This window comes from Anabas testudineus, chromosome 22, assembly GCF_900324465.2.
Source record: "Anabas testudineus chromosome 22, fAnaTes1.2, whole genome shotgun sequence".
NCBI classification, from domain to species: Eukaryota; Metazoa; Chordata; class Actinopteri; order Anabantiformes; family Anabantidae; genus Anabas; species Anabas testudineus.
In genome coordinates this window covers 16,468,618-16,491,923 of record NC_046630.1, presented here as the reverse complement: position 1 = coordinate 16,491,923, position 23,306 = coordinate 16,468,618, and the positions used below count along the sequence as shown (strand labels likewise).

The 23,306-nt window shown below is 43.3% G+C and overlaps 1 protein-coding gene across 2 annotated transcripts; it reads left to right on the top strand.

Annotated features, from left to right (window-relative positions):
• Positions 1 to 1,037: 1,037 nt before the first annotated feature.
• dpysl2b (dihydropyrimidinase like 2b) lies at positions 1,038 to 22,978 on the top strand. 2 transcript variants are annotated; one of them, XM_026340187.1, is made up of 14 exons: positions 1,038 to 1,418; positions 10,896 to 10,984; positions 11,470 to 11,654; positions 12,592 to 12,756; positions 13,431 to 13,492; positions 15,182 to 15,262; positions 15,585 to 15,653; positions 16,620 to 16,740; positions 16,865 to 17,021; positions 17,172 to 17,313; positions 17,528 to 17,698; positions 19,198 to 19,377; positions 19,669 to 19,834; positions 20,072 to 22,978. In XM_026340187.1, the coding sequence occupies exons 1-14, from the start codon at positions 1,152 to 1,154 to the stop codon at positions 20,161 to 20,163; spliced, it is 1,947 nt and encodes a 648-aa protein (XP_026195972.1). In that variant the 5' UTR covers positions 1,038 to 1,151; the 3' UTR covers positions 20,164 to 22,978. The 2 variants fall into 2 exon arrangements, with proteins under 2 accessions (XP_026195972.1, XP_026195973.1); XM_026340188.1 differs by lacking the exon at positions 1,038 to 1,418 and adding an exon at positions 3,245 to 3,576.
• The last annotated feature ends 328 nt before the right edge of the window (positions 22,979 to 23,306 follow it).

The window sequence follows — 23,306 nt, the reverse complement described above, 5'->3', positions numbered from 1 at the left end:
CCTTGTGCGTTTGTGGTCTCCTAAGCCCAAGCTTATTTTGAAAGGTAGGATGAACGTCACAAAGACAACCACACACTACTGGATCATGACTTCAATATCACCTAAGATACTTTATTATTGCTCCTTATCATTTTGCACACTGTCTCCTCTCATTAAGTTCACGTCGTTACCATGAGACAACACCATAGTAACACTTCATTACAAAGGATTTATACATTGTAAGCCTGTTACTGCCTTAATAAGGGGGTTGCCAAGATTATGATTATTAGTAGAGATTATTATTAGAGATTAATTCTCAGGATTGGTGACTTAACATCCTGATTATGGTCAGATCAACACAGGTAAGTCAGCTGTGAGGTGTGTGAGTGTGGGAGCACAGGGTGTGGTGCTGAAGGGACAGCGCCCTTCATTGTTGCACTGGGTGTGACTTTGGGAACTCTCCGTGGTGCTGATTGCCTCTTGACCTCAAACTTCAGCCCTCCAGAGACACGTCCGCTATGTTTCGGTTATTAGATCGCACTGCGAGCTTTCAGACTCGCTGGCAGACAGGTCACTGTAGCGTGATGCATCAGACCCTGAGAGAGCCTGAGTCTCTACTTTGGACAAGAGCAGACTGATCATTTCCGGACGCTGAGATCTGATGCGCTCCTGGCACCGTCACTCTCTGGACGGGTTCACACAGGCTCCAGGTAATCCCTTATCTGGAAAGATGCTCCTCCTATAGCCTATTGGATCTCTGTTTGACAACACCAGACTCTAGGTCCCTTCCTCGTATGCTGACTCTCTCAAGGATATTGGCTGTAGGCTGGCAGCTAATTCAGATTCATGAGTAAGCAATTCCGAACTGTTTGCTGATCATACTCCAGGAAAACAGCCAGAGATCTTCTCTCCACGTCAGACAATATCACGAAGATTGATGGTACACTTCTCCCTCCACGGTGGGAGTGTTTTCATGCAGCGTTAACCCTACAGATTGTTTTTTTTTTTTAATCGCTTTTGTCACAGAGCGACCACCTGCGTTTGGAAACCGGCAAAGGCGGTGTCTGCCCGGGAGAAGAAAAAAAAAAAAAAACCCACAATAAGACGAAGACTCCGAGCATCTGTGCAGCTACACCCGCAGAAAGCTCGCAGCTCCCCCGCCTGCCGTAGGCATGTCGACCGCCGGGGATGTCCCAGCCTTCTTCAAGAACATGGGCTCTGACAGCCCCGCCAGGCCCAGGCAGAAATTCTGTGGCATGTTCTGCCCGGTTGAAGGATCCTCGGACAGCAAGACGCTGGACTTTGATGCACTCTCGTCGTGCAGGGGCCGGAGTGAGGGGCGAGTCATTGACCGACAGACCGACATCTCCCAGCCGAGGAAGGTGGAGATAAAAGAGAGCACTGGGAAGGAGGCTCTGCAGAACCTGGATGATAAAAGGGTGATTTTCTTGTATTTTCCTCTTGTGTTGTGTGTGTTTTCTACCTCCTTTCCCTCCCTCTGTCTCTCTTCCTCTGTGTCTTTCTATCCATCTCTAATTCCAACATTCAGATCTTTGCGCGGACGTGCGCCATTTTTCATCCAAAGTGCTTCACTCACAGCCTCTGCAACTCACCTGAGTTACTTTAGCTTACAGCCAGTGTGTGCCTGATAACTTACCCTGACTACATTTCCCAGAAATCACTGTGATGTAACGGTGTCGATGAGTGCAGAGCTGCCTGAGGGAGTGGCCCCCTATGTGAGATCTTACAGTGTTGATGTAGCTTCTTCCTTTGGCACAGCACACTTGACTATGTGGGCAACACGGCAAACACCTGCTAATTCAGTGTTAACAGGTGCCGAGGAGAAATGTGCTGCACCCCTGCCCTGGCTGTGCACATCCTGAGCTGGACGCATGATGTAATGCGAGGCTGCAGCATCATTACCTCTGTGCATTTACAGTCTTTAGCAGCAGAACTGAGGGCGTGGAGCTCAAGGACGAGAGCCCTGACTTGCACAAAAACCTGTCAAGTTATGATCCAGGTTTGACAGTTGTGTGTGTTAAACCACGACCCTAACAGCATCAGCGCTTCCTTTACTTAATATTTAAGCACTCAGGATGTTGTTAAAAGCTTTGGGCAGTGGTTGTTGAGCCCTGGTGTCCTGTTACATATTGATTGGGCGCATTAGTCACACAATCCACTCATTACTCTCTTATGTCTTCCATCTATTTAATCTGTGTAGTAGTTTGCTTTGCTCCTTTCCAACCCAAGAATACACACACACACGGATTTAACTGATTTGTTCCTGCATATCAATAATTTAAAAGATACAACTGAATGATGAGATTGAGATTTGAAAGCCAACAGACATCTTAGGACCATGCCTGATATAAAACCATGTCACATAAGCAGACTGCAGTAGTAGAAAGTAATAGCTATCACTTCGGTTTACCACTTTTTCACCTTTCGCCTCATCTAATATGTAATATAGCCACTAATAACTTGCTGCTTCTGTGAATTAATAACTAATAAATGTTAATAACTTTAGTTACTTTGTAGATTCAGATGAATGAAGCAATGCAATGATAGTGTATCATTATAGATGAAGCAGGAAGCAATTCACAATCCTGGATAAAGTAATTAAATAGCACCTTTGCAGTATGATATCATCAATCATATAGACAAATCTGTTGCTTATCAGTCTTTTGGTTACACTGGTGGAGTGAAAAGTGAGCAGTACATAGTCTTGATGTAGTGGAGCAGAAGTAGAGTCCATTAGGATATTAAACCTAACTCAGTCTGTAGTTACCTCTTCTCACTCTGATGTATATTCTGTCTTTTATAAGAATAACTGGGGCATCATGCATTATCTTAATCTACACAGACCAAATATATCTTCAGCCCGGCTTCTGCAGAGCATGAAACACACACATGTCCACCAGTGCACATCAGTTTTATTTTGATATTCTAAACAGCTGCATATCATTGTCTCCTCCATGTTTTCTGCTGCCAAGTGTCATTGTTTGTGTCCCATCTCGGGATATTTTAAACCACCTACAAGGACTGGTTCTGGAAACAGGTGGACTTCCCTCACTTTGTGCACAGGCTGTGTTTTTACATGCTCTGAGAGCCATCAGATGAAGTGGCCAGAGTTAAGATGGCTGCTGGGTGTTTCTCCGTTTGTTCAGCCGGTGTTCTCTGCCTTCACTAATCCAAGGAGAGCAATTGATGGCATTAGTGGCTCTCTCCTGTCAATGGAGCAGGGCGAGGCTCTGCGCATGCTCGTTGCGGTTCTTTTATGGGGAAGAGGCTCAAGAGTGGTCCCTCCCTCCCCTCTTGTCTGACTCCGTCTGGGAAGGAAAGGTTTGGTGCATCGGCGGAGATCGGGAGGCTGCCAGGACGCGATCCGGAGTTGAGAGAGAGTTAGATTCTTTACACTTCTGGCCTCCCAAGGATCCAGTGCGACCACACCGGCCTCTTCTTCACCATCATCCCTCCTTCAGCCAGCAGTAATCCGCACCTCCCGTTGCATTGATAACGCTCCACGGCGCACGGCGAGACGAACCACCGGTGAAGATGTCTGGCTACCAGGGCAAGAAGAACATCCCCCGCATCACAGTGAGTGTTGGGGTCTTGTTAATGTTCAAGTAGCAGAGGTTAAACCCAGTCCGGCGTCCGCTGTCCGGTCGTGTGGGCCTGCGGGTGTGGGTTGCAGGATGTCACCGGGGCGGCATGTTTCCCCAGCGCCGCTGCGCTCCTCGACGGATCGGAAGCTGGTGGATGTGACTTGCACGAGTCGCTCTCCTGAATGCCATTTGCAGATGCATGTCGGGTTTTATCGGGAAAATGCGCCTCACGCAGACCGGTCCCGCACCTTGGGGATCGATAAATCAAGCGGCGCCCCGATGCTGTGCTGAAGCTGAAAATGTTGGGGTTTTGCAGCATCTTGCGACAAGTGCTCATCTCCACACAGATCGATCCACCTCTTAACCTCACGGTATTTGGTTCTGTGGCGCACGGACGTTCAGCCTGACGGCCTTTTGTCCACGGTGTGCGTGACAGTGGAGATTTCACGCCGGTGGTCTTTGTTAGGCGGTGTGTCTGGTGGCAGGGTATCACTGCACACCAACTGCCGGGGCATTTGCTTCCCTGCATCCGCTGCAACCTTCAATACCCGCTTGTATTTCTGTCTCCGAGCTCTCTTTTCACTTTGGAAAAGACCTTCGATTTTTTTATTATTTTTTTTTTAATTGTATTCTGAAGCATCTGAGGACACAGCCGCTGATTAGTTCCCTGAATTCATAGCCGAGCTGCAGGGATGGCGGCTCAATGGAAAGTAGAGAATAGGGAGGGGAAGGGAGGGCAGCCAGGGGAAGGGAGGGGACGGTGGCTCCTATTTCCTCCCATGTTTCTCTCTCAGCTGTGTAATGAAGGCGAGATGCGGACAGGCAGAGCTGATCAGGAAGGAGGTCACTGTCTTCCAACACACTGATGTTAGCAAAGTGAAATCAGTGGCTTCAAATGTTCCCAATAAACATCTCAGATGTCTGCATGACTTATTTATCAGCACAGATACTGGATGAATTAATGCTGTTGACATGAATAATTTGGCTCATTTTATGCTCACATTAAAATATTCCTTTGGGCTTAAATGGCCAGAACCTGACTGACGTTAGCATTTAAATGAGCTCAGTTACAATTACCTTTCATTATTTATTATTATTATTTATTATTATTGTTGTTATTTCTACTGTATTTGACCTAAACACAGTAGAAGAGGCCTCGTCATGCACATCATGTAGACAGTGAACCACAACTGGGGGCAACCATCGACTTATCACGAATAAAACATGAGAGACTGGTGCATCAGTTGAACAGTAGATACACATTAGCTGCTATTGGAGCGCTGCATTTACATTTTATTGCATCTAAATACACAGAAGGTTGAGTGGTAGGTGTTGCAGAGAGGAGCTCATGTGCAGAGGTGTCCCAGTACAGACCAGTGGTTAAAATGCACATAACTGCAACAGTGCTGCTCACTGGCTTTTCTCCCCTTGGTGTATTACGACAGCTGCATCTTCACTGTCATTATTTAACAAAGGCAACCCCCCCCCTCCTCCAACACACACACCCACACACACACACCATCAACCTATCCTACCAGTTTGTAGCCTTCTCTTTGGACCCTGCATCTTTGTGATTTCACAACTGTCTGACACTTTACAGACGTAACAGCCAATCAAACAATAAACAGCTTATAAATCATTAGAATCACATGGGAAAATAGTCCAAACTGGCTCCTTGCAGGTGTGAAGCAGTTGAATCAAAAACGTCTCATCTTCTCGTTTCGCATCAGCTCAAACACTAAAACTCTTCCAAAGTTTCTGTGAAGACAAAGGGCGTTAGATCCAGACACATCATGGTGTCTTTGGTGAAAACTACTCAGGTGAATCATTTTCCTCTAAAACTCTCTCGAGGGATCCAGCAGCCAGTTGGTGGCGAGATCAGAGGATTAGTAGGAGTTGTAGTCCCAACAGTGATTAAGTCAGACCTAAATGGATACACAGCCTATTCCTGCAGTGCATGGAAGGAAAATGGGTCACAGACAGAACTTACTTCTGTAAACTGAAGATTTCTTCATGATAAAGGTGTTGTAGTCTGTAGATGTTTAAGTCTTTGTAGATGTCCTTTAAGTCTTCAGACCCTGTGAACCTCAAATGCTGACTGCTTCAAAGAGCAGGAGTCAGTGTGAGGAGCTCATTAAACCAAACAGAAGCTGGACAGGAAATGAACGAGGTTAAAATCGAATCAAAATTAAACAGGAAAGGCCGCACAACAGTGACAAAGGAAATCTGTGTGTTCCTTGTCTTTCTCCACAGTGAAATCAAATTTCAAAGTTTTAATTTAATATAACACAGAATGAATCCGTTCATTTCGCCGTTTGTCGAGACTGGCGAGCTACTGTCCACAGTATCTCGGCCAGATGGAGACAGGTCAGCTGCACAGGCAGGGACATACTTCCAGCCGCTCTCATCAAATATGAATGGACCTCCGCAAGTTCACCACCTGGGTTTGGAGCTTGGGTCACGACAAGTCCTAGAATTCCTGATTCATACAGCTACATCTGAGCAGCTGAAATCTGCTATATTTGTTTTTTTTTTTAACCTAAATAATTAATAGATTATCAATATTTCTCTTCTTGAGCAACTATGCACCTGACTGACTGATGATTTAGGTGCTGGGGTCCAGCCGGTTGTTTTTGCTTCCAGCAGGAGCACTCTGTTTGCACACGGAGGGATATAAATACACAGATGAAAGCAAAGTTGAGACAAGAGCAGAAATGCAGTTTTAGTAGAGGCATCTCTAAAGTCCAGGTTGAAGAAGGTAAAAATAGACTTGGCTATAAAAAGCCTGTCCTAGATTAAAGTCTGTGTGACTACAATCCTTACAATCCTCAGAGGATGAGAGATCATTAGGCAGTCTGTTAGTGTACCTGTAGTACAGTAGTTTTCCCCAGTGGCAGCTCAGCGTGTGTGTGTGTGTGTGTGTGTGTAGCTGCTGTTAGACTGTTCATGCTGTTATCTCACAGTGCACAGCTGCCCGGGACGCTGTCTCCTCACACATCACACACAGCGCGCTGGTGTCCTAATCATGAGCCAGTGGGTGGATTTTTTTCTTCATGCGATATACCGATATGAATTCCCCAATTCCTAAAGCCAGGAGGGAGAGGAAACATGGATGGATGTTTTAGTGTGTGTGTGTGTGTGTGTGTGTGTGTATGTATGGAGGAAGTTTATCCTTAATCAACAAAGGAGAAGACTGTGGAGTAAAGTCTGTAAGGGGATCACGGCCTCCTGCTTCCGTGTCCTCGGCAGACTGCAGGAAGAGGTCAGAGTGTCACAGACAGAGTTTAAGTACATGGTAAAAGTTAAAGTTAAAGGACATTTCGGTTAAAGAGGGAACTACTTCTTTCCTAGTCACATCAAGACTTTAAGATAATTTTTATGTTAAAACGTTTAATATATGTACAGAAACAACAGTTTAGGTGTATTTTCGTATCCAGTTTGCTCTGTATTCCTTCACTCAAGGGGTTCAGTTATATGAAATCCCTTTTGGAGTGAGGTGCGTCCTGTTTAGCCAGTTATTTCACAGTTATTGAGATAATAATAATAATAACAACAACACGGCGAGCATGTGTTTTTACAGCAGTTGTCTGAACACGTACAGAGGTAGCAGACTGGTTTTTGAATAATCCTGCACACACATAAATTGTAGTGCTGAATGTCTGACCTGGCAGCCTGCTCCACCTGACTTCACAAATGTTCCCAGGATATTTTCCATTTGGACGACTGCACAACACCATGTTGCCAGGTTACGTCGGAGACTGGCAGATGTTTTCTCAGCGCCCGAACACATTTTGTCCTGATTTCATGGAACTTTTCTTCAGCGGGGTGTTTAAGTTTGAACTTGTGTGGTGCTCTCGTAGATGGCATGTTTTATTAATGATAGCTTATAGGAGTCATACAATACTGCAGCTTATTCTGAGTGGCTGAATGCTCCCAGACTCTCATCAGTCGCTTGTTTCACACTCAGACTCATTTGTTGGGGATGAATTTTGTACCCTATAAGTTAAATAATAAACATAAATAAATCAGGTCCACCTTACCTTGCTAGTGTTAATGTTGGACCACTCTTGTTCTTTTTATTATTCTCATGTCACCTTAGTTTGATTTCCACTCCACATTTTTCGCTGAGGTCCTGCCGCCCCCACCTTTGCGATGGTTCTGCATCCCTCCAGTTTTACAAGAGCACTAACTGAGAGACAAAACAATGGCTTATTGCTCTGTGCTCTCCAAACTGCATTCTGCTGCTGTGACATAAGCTATACATTAGCGCGGTTTCGTCTGTAGCCTGGAATGAAAACACTGCTCTGTGAATCCGCTGGGCTTTATCCACATCCTGTTTGTGAGGCTCTAAGAGGCTCCCATGGAAGAAAGGTCAGTGTCACGTTTGGCAGTGGTCCAGTACAATCGGACATGCTCCAACCTTTGCGAGCCCCAAAACATTTAGATTATTAAACTGTGCAAAGTACCATTGTAGCATTGTAACCAATTAAGTGGAACTTTTCAAGCCTCTCTCTCTCTCAACACCACAACCAGCCCTACTTCTAGTAATAATTGTTTTTGAAAGGATAAATTTGTGCCTAAGTCTTGGCTACGAGTCCATGTGAAGTCATGAATGTCGACCCGAGAGCTGCGGTCTCTTGGCAAAGTTTGCAAAGTAATGTGATAATGACAGTCATGATGAGGCGCATGATGTAACGGCATGTTTCAGAGCAGTGGGCTGGAGCGAGTCCAGTCCGCTCGCATAGATCGAAGATTACCACACGATCTATTCGCATTAGTTCCATCAGCGCTGTCAGAGCACTGCCACACCTTTCAGAAGACAACTGCAAAGCTTTTTCCAGACTGGTTGCAGTCAGCTGAAGTGTGTGTGTGTGTGTGTGTGTGTGTGCTTGTGCAGTGCTGTGTCTTCCTCCCTTTACTGAAGCGTTGTGCCGCTGCCAAAAGAAGAAGATAAAGATCAGTTTCTCTTGAAAAGAAAGGAGGAGATACAGCTGTAGTAAAAACAATAGGAGATAACGAGAAAAGAATGAAGTCTTGGCAAATGAGTTCCACTTTGGAAAACGTAGACACGGTCCATCTGTGGACCCGACAGTCCTTTGGAACACTAGACTCTAGTACCCCTTGAGAGCAGCGTTTATTTACACCATATATAAATTCATCAATTAGTGCATGAAATGTTAGAAAATATTGGAAAACAGCCTTTACGTGATTCAACGGAAATATATGAAAAGAAGAAGACTAAGACAGATCAACATACATGTACATCACATGTGCTGTTTGTGTGAAGTGATATGTATATTGATGCTGTGAATCATTCCATCATGTAAGAAATGAATTCCACCTGCTCCGGGTTTGAGATCTGAACGTGTCGTGGATCAGATGTGGGGTGGGGCCCCTCACTGAGAGCCTGCACAGCAGCAGTTGCGCTTAGGGCCTGAGCTGCTGGCCGGCCTGCAGCTAACGGCAGTGGCTCAAACAGAGCAGCCTTTGTTAGCCGGGGATGCTGGAGTGCTTGTGACCAGAGCTGCCACTCCCTTTTTGGACGGAGGGACCGAGCTGCTGGGGTGACTCGGGGGAGGGACGGGGGGGGGGGCGAGAGGCTTTTGAAAGTCTGTGCAGGCGGTGCTAGACCCCCACACATAGAAAAAAAACCACACACACACACACACAAACTGAAACAAATGGCACAACAGTAGGCATGGATGATTGATTACAGAGCCCGCGCTCTGATTGGTCCACTGTCATGTCTGTTAGTGCGACAGCTCAAACACATGAAGAGGACAGAGGGGCGTGTCTGGAGGTGGGCTGCTGTGTTTATTGTTGGACCAAAGTTCAGTTACAGATTACAGTTATTTGCATTTGAATTAAGAACTAAACCTCTACAGTCACCAGCCAAAAAAACACATTTTCTCCTCGTTCTCTATTATTTCTTTAACAGTTCTTTATAACTAATGGTAACACACAGGATTTATGTAGGCTGTATTTCCTGTTTTTGTAGGATCCTCCAGGTTACAGGAATAAGACGTGAAATGAATTACTGCCACATGTTCTCTGGAAATCATGCAAAGATAGTGCTTTGTAAAGACAGATGTCAGGAGACGGATTGAAAATACAAGGCATTCTACTTAATAGACATAAATCATAAAATGTTTTCATTCATCACATTAGAACGGTAAACTACACTAAATCACAGTAAAGTACATTAAAAAGAATTAAAGTTAAACAACATAAAATGAGGGACCTTTATATTCCTGCATAATGTTATTATGATCAGATGAAAAAACGAAGCTGAGGTCACGTAAAGATATAATGATAATGTCAAGAAGTGCTTTGGCCCTTTGATTCATTGAACAACACTGGCAGCAGTAAAGAGATCTAACCAATTAGAGAATTTCAATTATGACAATGTCCACATGTCTGTACGCTAAATCTGAAACTACCGCCAACAGCTGGATGAAGTAGCTTAGCCCAGGGCTGGAAATGGGAAAAACAGCTTGGACCTGTCCAAAGATAACATAGTCCTCTCACAGTACTGAGCACCTCTAAAGCTCGTACGATCGTCGGCCCAGCATCATTCTTCTCATCTAACTCTCTGCAATAAACCTTTTTTCAAGAGAAGTCTGAACAGCGTTTGATCACACAGTCTCTATCTGCATCTCCTCATTCTGTTCTTATTCTGCTGCTTCCCTCTCGCTCCCTCTCCTCCACCCAGTCTTTCGACATCATTTCTCAACCCCTCTTTTTTTCTTTCTCTAATTCCCTGCTCAAATCATAAACAGGAGTTTATGATTAACAACAGTTCAAACATCCAAACATAAACCTGGTACTTATCTAAACAGCAGAACTCTCTCTGTGCTGGTCACTGGCTGATTTTCTGTGTGTCCATGTATCAGACTACTGACTATTAAGAGTGTGTTTTGAGTGTGTGTGCAGTGTATGTTGGGGTATCTCTTTGAAGAACAGCGCCAGCGTCGGTTGAATTGTACGGCCATGTGTTACTTATCAGAATGCATCCTAAAAAGGCCAAGCAGAGGCTGCTGTGTTCATTTAGGTTCAGAATATTTATGTGTGGTTGCGAGTGCCAATCCATTTCTTTATGTGACATTTCCCAGAACGTCTTTCATCCAATGCACCTCATCCTGCATCCAACTGAGCCAAATCGGATGCTCACCCTCATAAGTGTTTTTTTTTATTTTTTTATTGCTATCTATAAAATTCCAGACTGATATGCAGCGCCTAGTTCCCACAGTTTAACTTGAGCCTCCTCTGTTAGCGTTAGCTCAGCAGCTGATCATCTTCACTGTTTTCCAGAGTGATCGTCTGCTGATCAAAGGAGCAAAGATTGTGAATGATGACCAGTCCTTCTGTGCCGACATCTATATGGAGGATGGAGTCATCAAGTGAGTGCACTGATTTTACTGCTAGCTGCTTACAGTCATATAAAATAGGTTTTGGCATTGAACTAGAAGCTGTAAAGCCTGATTCTTAATTAAATTATTACACATACTAAATATATGTAAATAAAAAGCATCAAATGCATCTGGATATGCACATCCAGTAGAAACAGCTGCCTGGGTTCTTCACCAGTCACAGCATCTGGTTTGATGGTTAAAGGTTCAGTTCTGGTCTCATCACATCATAGAAACCTTCTTCCAGTTGACTTCAGCATCTCCCACATGCCTTTTGGCAAAACTCTAGCTTACAGTTAATCTGAGCTTTTGGACATGATTCAAAGTTGAAATGAAAACTTCCAAAACTTCCTACACAGAGACATATAGAGATCACTGCTCCTTAAAAGATGGTGTGAAAATAAAAATAATCAACTGCCATTTTCAGCTCTAAAACATTTTCTCTCTGTTTTAATATGTTTTATTAATTTTCTCAGACAAATTGGGGAAAATCTCATTGTGCCCGGCGGGGTAAAAACGATCGATGCCCACGGTCGCATGTTGATGCCCGGGGGCATTGACGTGCACACGCGTTTCCAGATGCCCGATCGAGGTATGACGTCTGCTGATGACTTCTATCAGGGCACCAAGGCTGCGCTGGCTGGAGGAACCACCATGATCAGTAAGTCACTCACCAGAAAGATCCTATCCGTGATTATTAGTGACTTAATGTACCAGTTTGCTTTTTAAAGCTGTTGTATCATGGCGTATAAAGTGCAGTTACTCCTAATTCTTATTGAGCTGTAGGTCTTTGGTTATCAGATTTAGTTATTAGCTTATAAATATGAGTGGTGTGTTGTGGTTTGATATCATGCTTTTGAGATGGCGTCATGTAAAAAGGATAACAAAGTTAAATGAAAATGTCGCACTCGCCCTCCCTCTGACTCAGCAGCTACATTCCCCTCTCCCTCGTAGCAGAACGAATCCTCCCAGGTTTGTTTGTGTTGTTGTGGCCTCAGGCTATAAACTGACTCCTGCACAGTCAGGCAGATCTGGAGAAGCGACAAAAGCCTGGTGACTGGAATGTGAGTGGAGTGCATTTCACAAGTGGACAGATGTGGTTGCACCAAAAATGGTCAAAGGGAATGTTTTAAAATGCAGTTTCAGAGACCAGACGTAGAGAAATCTGATTTCAAAGGACTGAGTTTCTCTTGATGCAGACTTAATGAAATGCATATGCAGTAAGAATATTCCACTGTGAACATAAAGACTAATATCTGATGAAGTGAATGAGGCATTATATTCACTCAAACATGTCTGAAAACTCGGACAAGTAACATGTCCAGATGTAACATCTTGAGCCCATAGAAATTTGCCTTTGTGTGGTAGGAACCATAAACAGATGATAGTTTGTACTCTGAGTGCTGGTTCTAGTTTGTATAGACACATGAGTCATGGATCTGGTTATTTTCACGGGACATCAATGAGCTGAGCAAACGGTCGCTTGAGACGAATTTGGAACATACTGGGCTGCTTTGTGTGAACATACATGATCTGTCCGGTTTAGGTCTAGACACAACGGTGTCTGATTCACTGTGTTTAACTGTGTCTTCATCCAGTCGACCATGTGGTACCTGAGCCGGGCGTCGGCCTCCTCTCAGCCTTCAAGCAGTGGCGGGAATGGGCCGACACTAAGGCGTGCTGCGACTACTCTCTGCACGTCGACATCACCGAGTGGCACAAAGGCATCCATGAAGATATGGAGGCGCTCGTGAAGGATCACGGTACGAACGCTCCCAATGCAAAGTTGATTTCCTCGTGTAAATATGTTTTACCAGTGTCCAAAGTTATGCTACCAGAAGTTAGACAGGCAACACATGGCTGTAAAAACAATAGATGATTTAAAGCTGCAAATAATTTTTGGGGGGAATGTTAAAAAGCAATTCTCATCAGTTATTGACATGTTTCCAATAAAATTCACGACACACTTATGTTTAAGAACTTCTTTTAGTATCAGAGAATCTCACATTTACAAATGTGGAGAGGAACAATACTAAACCTCTTTAGCGACATCTACAGGCTGGAATGTTACATTTACATTTAGTCATGTGACAGAAGCTTTTGTCTAAAGCGACTTAAAAGTGAGGTACAAGGCAAGAACAATATCTAAGCCAAGGAGAAGAAGTAAAGTAAAGTGTTATAGGAAGAACTGTTTCTGATTCTAAATAGAGAAATTTGAGTAGAGAAAGATTTTAGGTCGTTCCACCATCGTGGAAACCTGAGCTGAAAGGTTTAGCTTGGGATCTTTTGAGGTGAGGTGAGGGGGCCAAGCTCCCCAAAAACGTTTCTTTTTCCCAAACTTGGAACATTCGTGGTATTTCAGTTCAGAGGACAGAGGAAAATTAGTTGTTTACGACACTTCAGCTGTTCTCTCACATTTGTGTCTTTTATTTTGAAGGTGTCAATTCTTTCCTGGTCTACCTGGCTTATAAGGATATTTTCCAGCTTACTGATGCTCAGGTGGGGCTTCTTGTCTTTTTCTCATCACTTTGTCCTCTGTTGAAACTGTAATTCTGGGAAACAATGAGGGCTTTGTGGACAATATTTTTTATCTCACTGATCTACAGCTGGGTCAATATAATATTGGGTTAAACCCAGTACGATGGGTTGAAAATGACCCAAGAAAATGTGTGTTTGACCCAGTGAACCAGTGGTGATGTGTAAATAAACCAACACCCAGTGATCCTTTGCAAATTGTATTAAAGTGTATTATGTTTATTATTATGGCTTTTTAAAACACCTCTTCATATTAATATATGTTCAATGTACACTGCTCCAAAAAATTAATCAGAGTATAGTGTTAAGTCCATTAAACTTTTAAAATGATTCTATGTTTTGCTGCTTTAAAGGTCCAATCAAAATCAAGTATAACATCTTAGATATCTCTTGTCTGATTTAAATAAAATGTGGAGGGCGTTTGGTATGTTCTGTGGATTAAATTGACCTTATTGAGATGCAGCTACTGTGGTTGTAATCTAATTAATGTGGTATTATCTTTTAACATGAGACTTGCTGATGCACATGAATCCGTCAGTCTAAAAGGCTTTTAGCCTAATGTTTGTTATTACCATCAGTGGTTTACGAGACATGACAGCACATAAATTTATCCCCTGACAGAGAAGATATTTACTGTAGAAGCAGTAGTTGGATTAGTCAGAACAACAACTAAATCATATTTGTTTACTGTTCCCCTGACTTAGACTGATATTTTTGTTAGCCTTCCAAGAAAATACAGTTAGACTTTGTATCTGTTTTCTACAGTATTCTTGGGCATGAAGTAGTAACTTAAAGTTGCACAGATAGAGATTAGTAGCCAACAATAAGAGAGTTTTGATTTTGGCTCTTCAGTCAGTTCAACAGCCAATAGAGTTACAGTGTGAGTCTGTTTGTCTTGGAGAAGCATCACTTCACTTCACTGATCAATTCTGTGTTTCTCTGGGGAGAGTGGGCAGATAATGAAAGCCGTCCCAGCGTCTTCATGTGTCATGGTTAAAATGAATGAATTCTACATGAAAGCTGTTTTGAATCAGATCTGTGTTGATCTCTGCACCTGGGTGAGGAATGTTCACACGCCGGTGCAGCCAGAGTTTATCATTTACCCCCCCCTCCTCATGTCAAACTCTGATGGCTCTTTATTGTTTCATGTTTGGCAGCTGGGATGGTGACTCATTCAAGACGTCAGTTTTCCTTCAGCCCGTGAAGTCATCTTACTTCTTACACAATCCGCGTGTGGAAAACACATACTGTGCGAAATCCTGGAGCGATGTTCCATTGGATTGAGTGTGTTTTTTTAGATGCACATAATTTGGCAGTAGTGTTTCATCACTGTAGTGATGTGGCAGCACAACAAATCAATCCATTTGTCTGGGTGAGGGTTGTTTTGCAAAAATGTTGAAATAAAAGTATAAAAAAATACAGCCATAGCTTTTAGCATTGCGCTAAAAAGCAAGAAGTCAAGTATTTATTGATTCTAACTTAGTGATCATTAAAAACATTTATTTTGAAACCACAGAAATCAACACAAAAAAGTTTTCTATTTCACAATAAAAGCCCAGTCATTAATCACGAGGCTTATAGCATTAGATGTATGTAATTCTAGACGTGTTTTCACTAAATAAGTTTGATCCTAACTTTGTCTTTTGGCTCCAGGTGTACGAGGCCTTCAGTGTGATCCGCGATCTTGGGGCCATCGCCCAGGTGCACGCTGAGAATGGAGACATTGTAGCTGAGGTATGACACTTTCATCCCATAATGAGCTCCGAGTGTCTCGAGGTGTTGCTCAACACCAGCTGAGCACAAAGGCTGACAACCTCTCCGCGCTTCATAACCGTCTATTAAACCTGTAACTCATCATTTTCTCCAGTCACAATAAAATGTCCAATACACTCGTAACAGCAAACAGATAAAGATGAATATTCATGGAGTCCGTAGTGAGGCTTTGTTTTTCACTGCCAAGCCTAGTTATGAGGAACATGTGTGCATCTGCACATGACTAAATATCTCGTATTTCCATGACGGTTTGTTTTTTGTGTGTGTGTTTGCTCGTATTTAGGAGCAGCAAAGGATCCTGGATCAGGGGATCACTGGGCCTGAAGGACATGTGTTGAGCCATCCTGAGGAGGTGAGAACAAGTGTCAGCACGGCGGATACTGAAAATCTGCTACGATCTGGGAAATGAAGGAACAGTTCATCTCTCTTGCAAAAGTTGTTTTCCCAACACAAAGGATGTGACCTTTCCAGCTTCCACAGCTGTGAACATTGTTTGTTTGTCTTTTATACTAGGGGAGCTGAGGAGGTTGAATCAGAGCCTCTGCAAATATATGTTTTAGACTCAGTTTCACATTTGATGTTAATATAACAGTCTGACATCCGTCACAGATAGGAACGCATCCTTTAAATAATTCACTGTTATCAGTGTCTGATAAATTCGTACTCATTTAAAGTAAGTTTTATTTTTTTGTGCCAAGCAGAAAGTTACCATGGCAACATCACTACTAAATCAAATGTTGATTGTAATTTGATAATACTGTTATTGACTTAAATACTCAAGCATTAAGGCAATAAAGCTGAAAAATAACCAAAACCCGACAGGATGAAGAATCCAGCGCTCACCGCTTGGATCATTTTATGTTTGTCTCAGTCCTGAAGTTTCATTTGTCAAAATGAGTTGCCAGAAGTTCTCTTAAGTGTTTTACCTTATTTTTGTTGCTATGGATGAAAAACAGACTTTAAGGGGAAATTACAAAATAAAAACACATTTAAAGCAATCATTTAATAAGTTGGGAAATAAATATTTTTCCTTTCTTGTTGAGGGCCAGAACACCACTCTCTTAATAGTAGATATCAAGCTTTGACCTGCGGTTGGTTAACTTAGCACAAAGACTGGAAACAAAACAAAAAAAAAAAATACTAATAAATAAATAAACAGCTAGTCTGAAAGTGCAATTGGAAAAAAATCCACCGACCATCAACTCTAAGCCGACTTAATAATATTCTTTACTGACTTTGTTTCATTGGTTCAAAAATGAACTGTAAAAAGAAGTACAGTCACACCCTAGCTGTTTTCCTCCACCCGTCTCTCCTTCAGGTGGAGGCGGAGGCCGTAAACCGTTCCGTCACCGTGGCCAATCAGACCAACTGCCCTCTGTATGTAACCAAGGTGATGAGCAAGAGCGCTGCTGATGTCATCGCTCAGGCCAGAAAGAAGGGTGAGACTCTGTAGTGTAGTAGTCCACGCCACAGTAGACTTTACAGAAACAGACACTGTAAATACTCCAACAATTCACATGACCTTGTGTAGTGTCATGTTTTATAATGAGACTGCACTTTCAGGCACTGTGGTCTATGGAGAGCCAATCACTGCAAGCCTGGGAACAGATGGTTCCCACTACTGGAGCAAGAACTGGGCCAAGGCAGCTGCCTATGTCACCTCCCCTCCCCTGAGCCCCGACCCAACCACACCAGACTATCTCAACTCCCTCCTCTCCTGGTAAGAGGAGGATTCAAACATTCAAACTGAACCTCTGGTCACAATGTCATCATGTCAGGAATGCAGCTTTATGTTCTAGTTATTGTGTCCGTCCATGCTGAGTGTCCATGTCCTTTCTATTCTCTCTCTCCTTCGTGACCTTCTGTCCAGTGGGGATCTTCAGGTGACAGGAAGCGCACACTGTCCCTTCAACACTGCCCAGCGAGCCGTGGGCAAAGATGACTTCACTTTGATTCCCGAGGGCGTCAATGGCACTGAGGAGAGGATGAGTCTCATCTGGGACAAGTGTGTGGTACGTATATTTATATTTATACATTATAGTAAATGTTCTGGACAATATGGAAACGATGCACTAAGTACTTCCCCACATTGATGTAAAACTCACATAAAGATACAAAAAATGTTTTCACATTACTGCTAATAAACAAAGGTCTTGTTGTAAATGTAAAACTGTAACACCTTTAGACTCCTATAGTATTCTCACTCTCAGCTCTGATTCTTCCCAGGTAACAGGTAAAATGGACGAAAACCAATTTGTGGCAGTGACCAGCACTAATGCTGCCAAGATCTTTAACCTCTACCCCCGCAAGGGTCGTATCGCTGTGGGTTCAGATGCTGATCTGGTGCTGTGGGACCCAGACTTAACGAAGATCATCTCTGCGAAGAGCCACAACTCGGTACGATTGATTCGCACCTGTCAATACCTACGTCACAATACAAGTGACGCATTTTGACTTCAGAGCCACATTTGAGTATTTTTTTTTTACATGCTTGCTGTCTGCCTCCATGATCTTTGGATATCACCACAAGGGGGCGCCAAATTCTACGCATTGTGCCTTTAAGGTTCATTAATTGCCACAAGAGCACAAAAGTATTTGAATCACAGTGACCGTATACTTTCATTCAACAAACACTAAATAATAATAGTCACTAATGACAGTCAAAGCAGCTGTTTCATTAGTCCACATTTTTGTTGTGTGGGACTTTTATGGCCGTTGGACCTGCTAAACAGGGTGTGGGCCTCACTCAGTGTCAAGGGAGTGATGTCATTCTTAAAATTTGCCAAACTGGAACATATCATTTCTGATTGTTACCAGGCAGATCACTGTTTATCCCTGTGTTTAAGACAGACAGAGAGACTATTGCTGTGTATGTTCTTGGAAACGCTTCACTTAATCCCGCCGTGTGCTCTGGTTTCCTTTCATTCCTCTTGGTCAGACAACGATAGAGTCATGTCCACGGGAGAAATTGCTAATTTGGACTGTTTGAGTATGAATGTGTGTGTGTGTGTGTGTGGTTCGCAGGATAGCCCAACCCACTGGTGATCTCATTTGAGGCTCTAAGAGTCCACTAGATTGCCATGACCTAAGCCTCAGATCCAGTGGCTTTTAGGAGTGAGCAGTCATACTGTACAGCTTCCACATTGGTCACACAGCAACCTCTGCAGCTGCCCTGTCCACACCCAACACCCAAACCACTCAGACGTCTTCTTCTTTTGGCCTGAGAACTGAGGCCCCGGTGCCACATCAGTAGTATTTTTTTCCCCAAACGATTAGCTTCGCTTTCTCTATTAGCTTTAGAAGCCAGAGGAGGCACTTTTAACTCTGTTAAATCAGTTAAGCTGCTTCTGTGAGTGCACTTTAATCCATAAATATTCTGGCATTTTCACATGTGAACACAACATCGCTCTGACAACTTTGACCATAGCGACTTAATAGGATTTTCATAAATCTGTGAACTGTAACAGCAACATTTCCAGATAGTGTATCTGCTACAGGGGAAGTTATATCATCGTTACGATAGCGCCAGGGAAACGATATCATCACATCTCTTCTTAGACGATATTTCTGTGGTGATTTCATATGTTGGCTTTGGTCTGCTGCGACACAAGCAGACGGAATAAAACAACACAGAAACACAGCTTTGGACTTTCAGACGAGAACAAGCAGGATAAACCAGAGCAATTTTAGAAATCTAGAATATTTGATGTCAGTAATTGAATCAAATCAAATGTCATTTCTGGTCGAGAAATTGTTTTTACATAATGTTTATTATTCGAATGGGAGTGGTACACAATTACTAACCAGAGGTATCCATGTATTAACTAAATACACCACTCAGTTAATGTGCTGTGGATTACTCTTCCTGTTACTTTGACATCATTTCTCTTCTCTAGACTGTGGAGTACAACATCTTTGAAGGCATAGAGGTGCGTGGTGGGCCTCTGGTCGTCATAAGCCAGGGCAAGATCGTCTTGGAGGAAGGGACCCTCCACACCACAGAGGGCTCGGGACGCTTTGTGCCCCGCAAGCCTTTCCCCGACTACGTGTACAAGAGGATAAAGGCTCGCAGCAGGGTACCATACTGCATTTATTCTGCTGTGTCTGTTAGTGATAGTGTGAACTTTGTACATGTTTTTACCAGTGTGGTTTTAAAATGACGTTAAAGAGTTGAAAGGCCACAGCCTTCATGTTGCAATACAGTTTCATAGATGTTGCTTCACACAGGCATCAGTTTGTTTTATGATTGATAATTAATTGGGGCAAGCTGGATGCTTGATCCAGAAACATGCATGCATGTTAGAGAATTAAATAATCCTTTTTTGTTTTCACTCCAATGACCATAGTGTCTGTTTCCCAAAATGCAGCTGGCTGAGCTGAGGGGCGTCCCCAGAGGACTGTACGACGGCCCAGTCTGCGAGGTGTCAGTCACCCCTAAGACCATGACTCCTGCCACATCGGCCAAGACCTCACCTGCCAAACAGCCCAACCAGCCCGTCCGTAACCTGCACCAGTCTGGCTTCAGCCTATCCGGTCAGTGGAGATATTAGTCCGTAACTACTAGTGATGGCATTAGAATTAGAATTTAAGGTTGAATAATCAAGCAAAGTCAATTAGTTGTGATTTAACTACAGTTTTGCTGAGTTTGCTAAACTGTTTTCTGGTTTTACTTAATTAGTTAGTGAGTAAGAAGAAAGAGAAAATAAATGATACAGTTAGCTGTGTACAGTTACTGTTAAAATACAGTTTGCTTTCCATGTGGTCACACAGGAGCTCAGATTGACGACAACGTTCCTCGCCGGAACACCCAGCGCATCGTGGCGCCTCCAGGTGGCAGGGCCAACATCACCAGCCTGGGTTAGAGCTCTAGCCTCAGCCGCTGAGGAGGAAGTGAAGATTTGAGGGCTGACGGCTGAAGGGCGGGGCCGAGAAACCACGCCACGACACCGGGCGCCGAACCCTTCGCAGCACCAGACCAGGCCTTTAGTCAGCCTCGATCTTTTACCTCCTCATCGCCCTTTGCCTCTTTTTCATGTACCCACTCTCCTCCTCCCCGAAACCTGATCTTACAGGACATGGCTAGAAACAAAAAAAAACAAAAACAAAACAAACAAAAAAGGGTCTGTCTGATATGATGACAAAAGAGAAAAAATGAAAGCACTCCTTATTTGAGCACTTTTGACGACATTATTTCGTTTTTTTTTTATACTGTACTTTTCTCCCTGCCATGTTTCCTTTTGATATTTTGTTTAACTGTTGCTTTAATAGAGGCATTAGAGGCATGAGACTAGCGTGAAGAAAAGAAATTCATTTTCATGCAGGACGTCCTATGTGTTTCCATTCTTTCTTTCCAGTTTGAGAGTAGTTTCAATGGAGCATGGTTACATAACCAGTATTATCTTCTTTTGATCCATTTCTATAGGCCAAACAGTAGGCTGCTTGAAATCGAACAGTCTTAACAGTTTATTCAGCCGACATGAATCTAATACTTCCCTCAAGCTGTTCACTCTCTGTGACGTTGCATTTCAAACGCTTCACTTTCCAGTGCATCACCATCTGTCACACGCTGCTACAGTCACTATCTAATTGATTATTACACACGCGAGTGGTCTTCACGTCTGAAAGCATGTAACAGCTTCCCAGCAACCTTTTAATTCGAGTCACAGACTATCACCGCACTGGCTCTCTGCTCGTGTTTTTCCCACCTGTGACTCTGCTGAGGTACATAAGTAAGAAACCATACTCCACATTTGGCAGCTGCCTTAGAGCTTGCGAGTCGATGGGAAAAGTTCTGCGGAGAAGAGAGGGAGCTTTGGCAGGTAATAAATAGAGCTTTGTGTCCCGGCTGTGAGCGTTATGCAGTTTGTAAGTGGGAGAATTTAAGGAAAGAAGAAGGAGAAAGTTGTACCCGCTGCCGCGTCCAACTCAACCCTTCCCCGCATTGTTGCTCCAGAGAGCCATCCTCTTATTTAGGAGTGCAGGGAAGGTGCTGCTCACCACGCAGCTGCACGCTTGGCGGTTTCTTTGCATTCCCGCGACTCGTAACTCTACCAGACTTTCCCGACTGACAGCTGGTGAAGCACCTCATAACCGTCCATCACCAACCAGTGCATTTACACATAGAATGTTTCTCCTCCTCGCAATGTGACTGTTTTCTACTCATCTGAATCCTTCTTTCCTTTCTACTCTTTATGTGCCTGAACCCACAGAAGTTGTACTGATATTTTGATTTTTTCTTTTGCTTGTTTTTGTTACTCTTATTGAGTTAAGTGAAGGATATAAGATTAAAAAGATGTAAAATAGCCAGGATTAACCGATTCAAAGGTGCCAGATTTTGCGCTTTTCGTATGGGCCTATTCTGCCGGTAGAGCCCCTGTAAAGACGAAATCTCTCGATATCTTGAAATGTTCTAATGTTTTAGAGTTTTTAACTTGTTGTCAAACTGCTTTTTAGTGTGATTCTGTATCTAGGTGCCTAAGGGCTGAGCACTATGATTTACGCTTGAAAGTAGACATGAGCTAATGTATATTTCTGACTAGTGTGCAGTGTTGATGTGTGAGGGATGGGACACACACAGCAGGGTCCTGCACAGCGCTCCTTACTGTTGTGAACGATCCTTTTATTCCCTGCATGATCTGGTTTTCATTAAGCCACACAACTAACTTCCTGTGTTCTGTCTTATGTCAATGAGGTCTTGGCCACCATCGTCACCTTTTCTGCAGCTCTTCTCCTCCTCATGACTCAGCACGGAGCAGCTGGCTCCCTGACTTAAAGGCAGATTAGGACTAAGCTGCAGATTAGTCTTCAAATCTTTAATTAGACTTGTCTAATTGAGACTTTCTCTAGCATAAACATCAGCCTACTGTTTAAAACTGGTTTGATGTGTAGGTTTTGGATCCATTCTAATGTCAAAAGTCTGCATTGAATGATTTCAATTGCAGAGCAAATTCAATCCAGTCCTTTTTTTCTTATCACGTGGTCAGACAGTATCAGGTTTTAAAAGACCTGTTTGTACCACTCAAGCTAATAAAAGCCAAAATGTTACAAATGGAGATGTTTGGAGACTTTAAAAACCTTTAATGGACTGTAACATGTAGAGGACAAACGATATGGAGACTACATTTTGAACTACAGCTACCCAACAACACAATGTCTCCTTTCGATCTGCTAAATCGAACCTTTCGGTGTGATTAAAATTCCACTTAGCTGTGTCACGCATACTGTAAACATTCATAATGTAGATATACGAACTTAAACCACCTTCTCTGTTTGTGCTTTCAACCTCACTCGACCACGCTTCCCCCCCTCCGATCTAAATGGAAGCCTATAGAAGGCAATGTCTGTCAGCGTTACGAATGGTACATGTATTTAAAGAATCCAAAGCGGGGGGTTGGGGTGTGTGTGTGTGTACGTGTATGTGCATGTGTGTGTTTGTATGTGTGTGTGTGTGTGTGTGTGTGTGTGTGTAGGGGGGTACCAAATGCATGTCTCCAAAGCATTCGAAGATCTCCACGGCAACATACACATCACACAACAAGGTTTTCAGTGAGTGAGGTTTACTGAATTTCATTCCCTGTGGTCTACGCTGTATTACTCACTACTACTGGGCTGACGGGTGGATGTGTTAGGTGGGGGTGACGTCCTCAAACACTAATGTGTTTTGACATCACATGAGAAAACATAGCCCTATTGAGAAAAAAAAGTGCGCTCTGCGCATTTCTCATGTCGCCCCCTTTCTTTCAGGTTCTTTCCCTCCCCCTCTGGCTCTTTCATTGTTTCTGGCTGTTGCCGTAGCAACACACCCCTCCACCTCTTGGGGTTCTGCTTTTTGTTTGTCATGGCAACGCTTGTCAGACTGGAGGTTGCCACTAGCAACCTGTCTTGACCTAGTGCTATTAATACAGCTTTGCATGCTCACACACACACACACACACACACACACACATAAATTATCGTTATAATTATTCTGTGACCGTGCTGCACCATTTCTACATAATCCTGTGCT

Excerpts from the sequence above, each read along its gene's own strand:
- dpysl2b (XM_026340187.1), top strand. The coding sequence starts at position 1,152 with ATGTCGACCGCCGGGGATGTCCCAGCCTTCTTCAAGAACATGGGCTCT. Across the intron at positions 11,655-12,591 it reads TGGAGGAACCACCATGATCA|TCGACCATGTGGTACCTGAG; the intron begins GTAAGTCACTCA and ends GTCTTCATCCAG. Across the intron at positions 19,378-19,668 it reads GGATAAAGGCTCGCAGCAGG|CTGGCTGAGCTGAGGGGCGT; the intron begins GTACCATACTGC and ends CCCAAAATGCAG.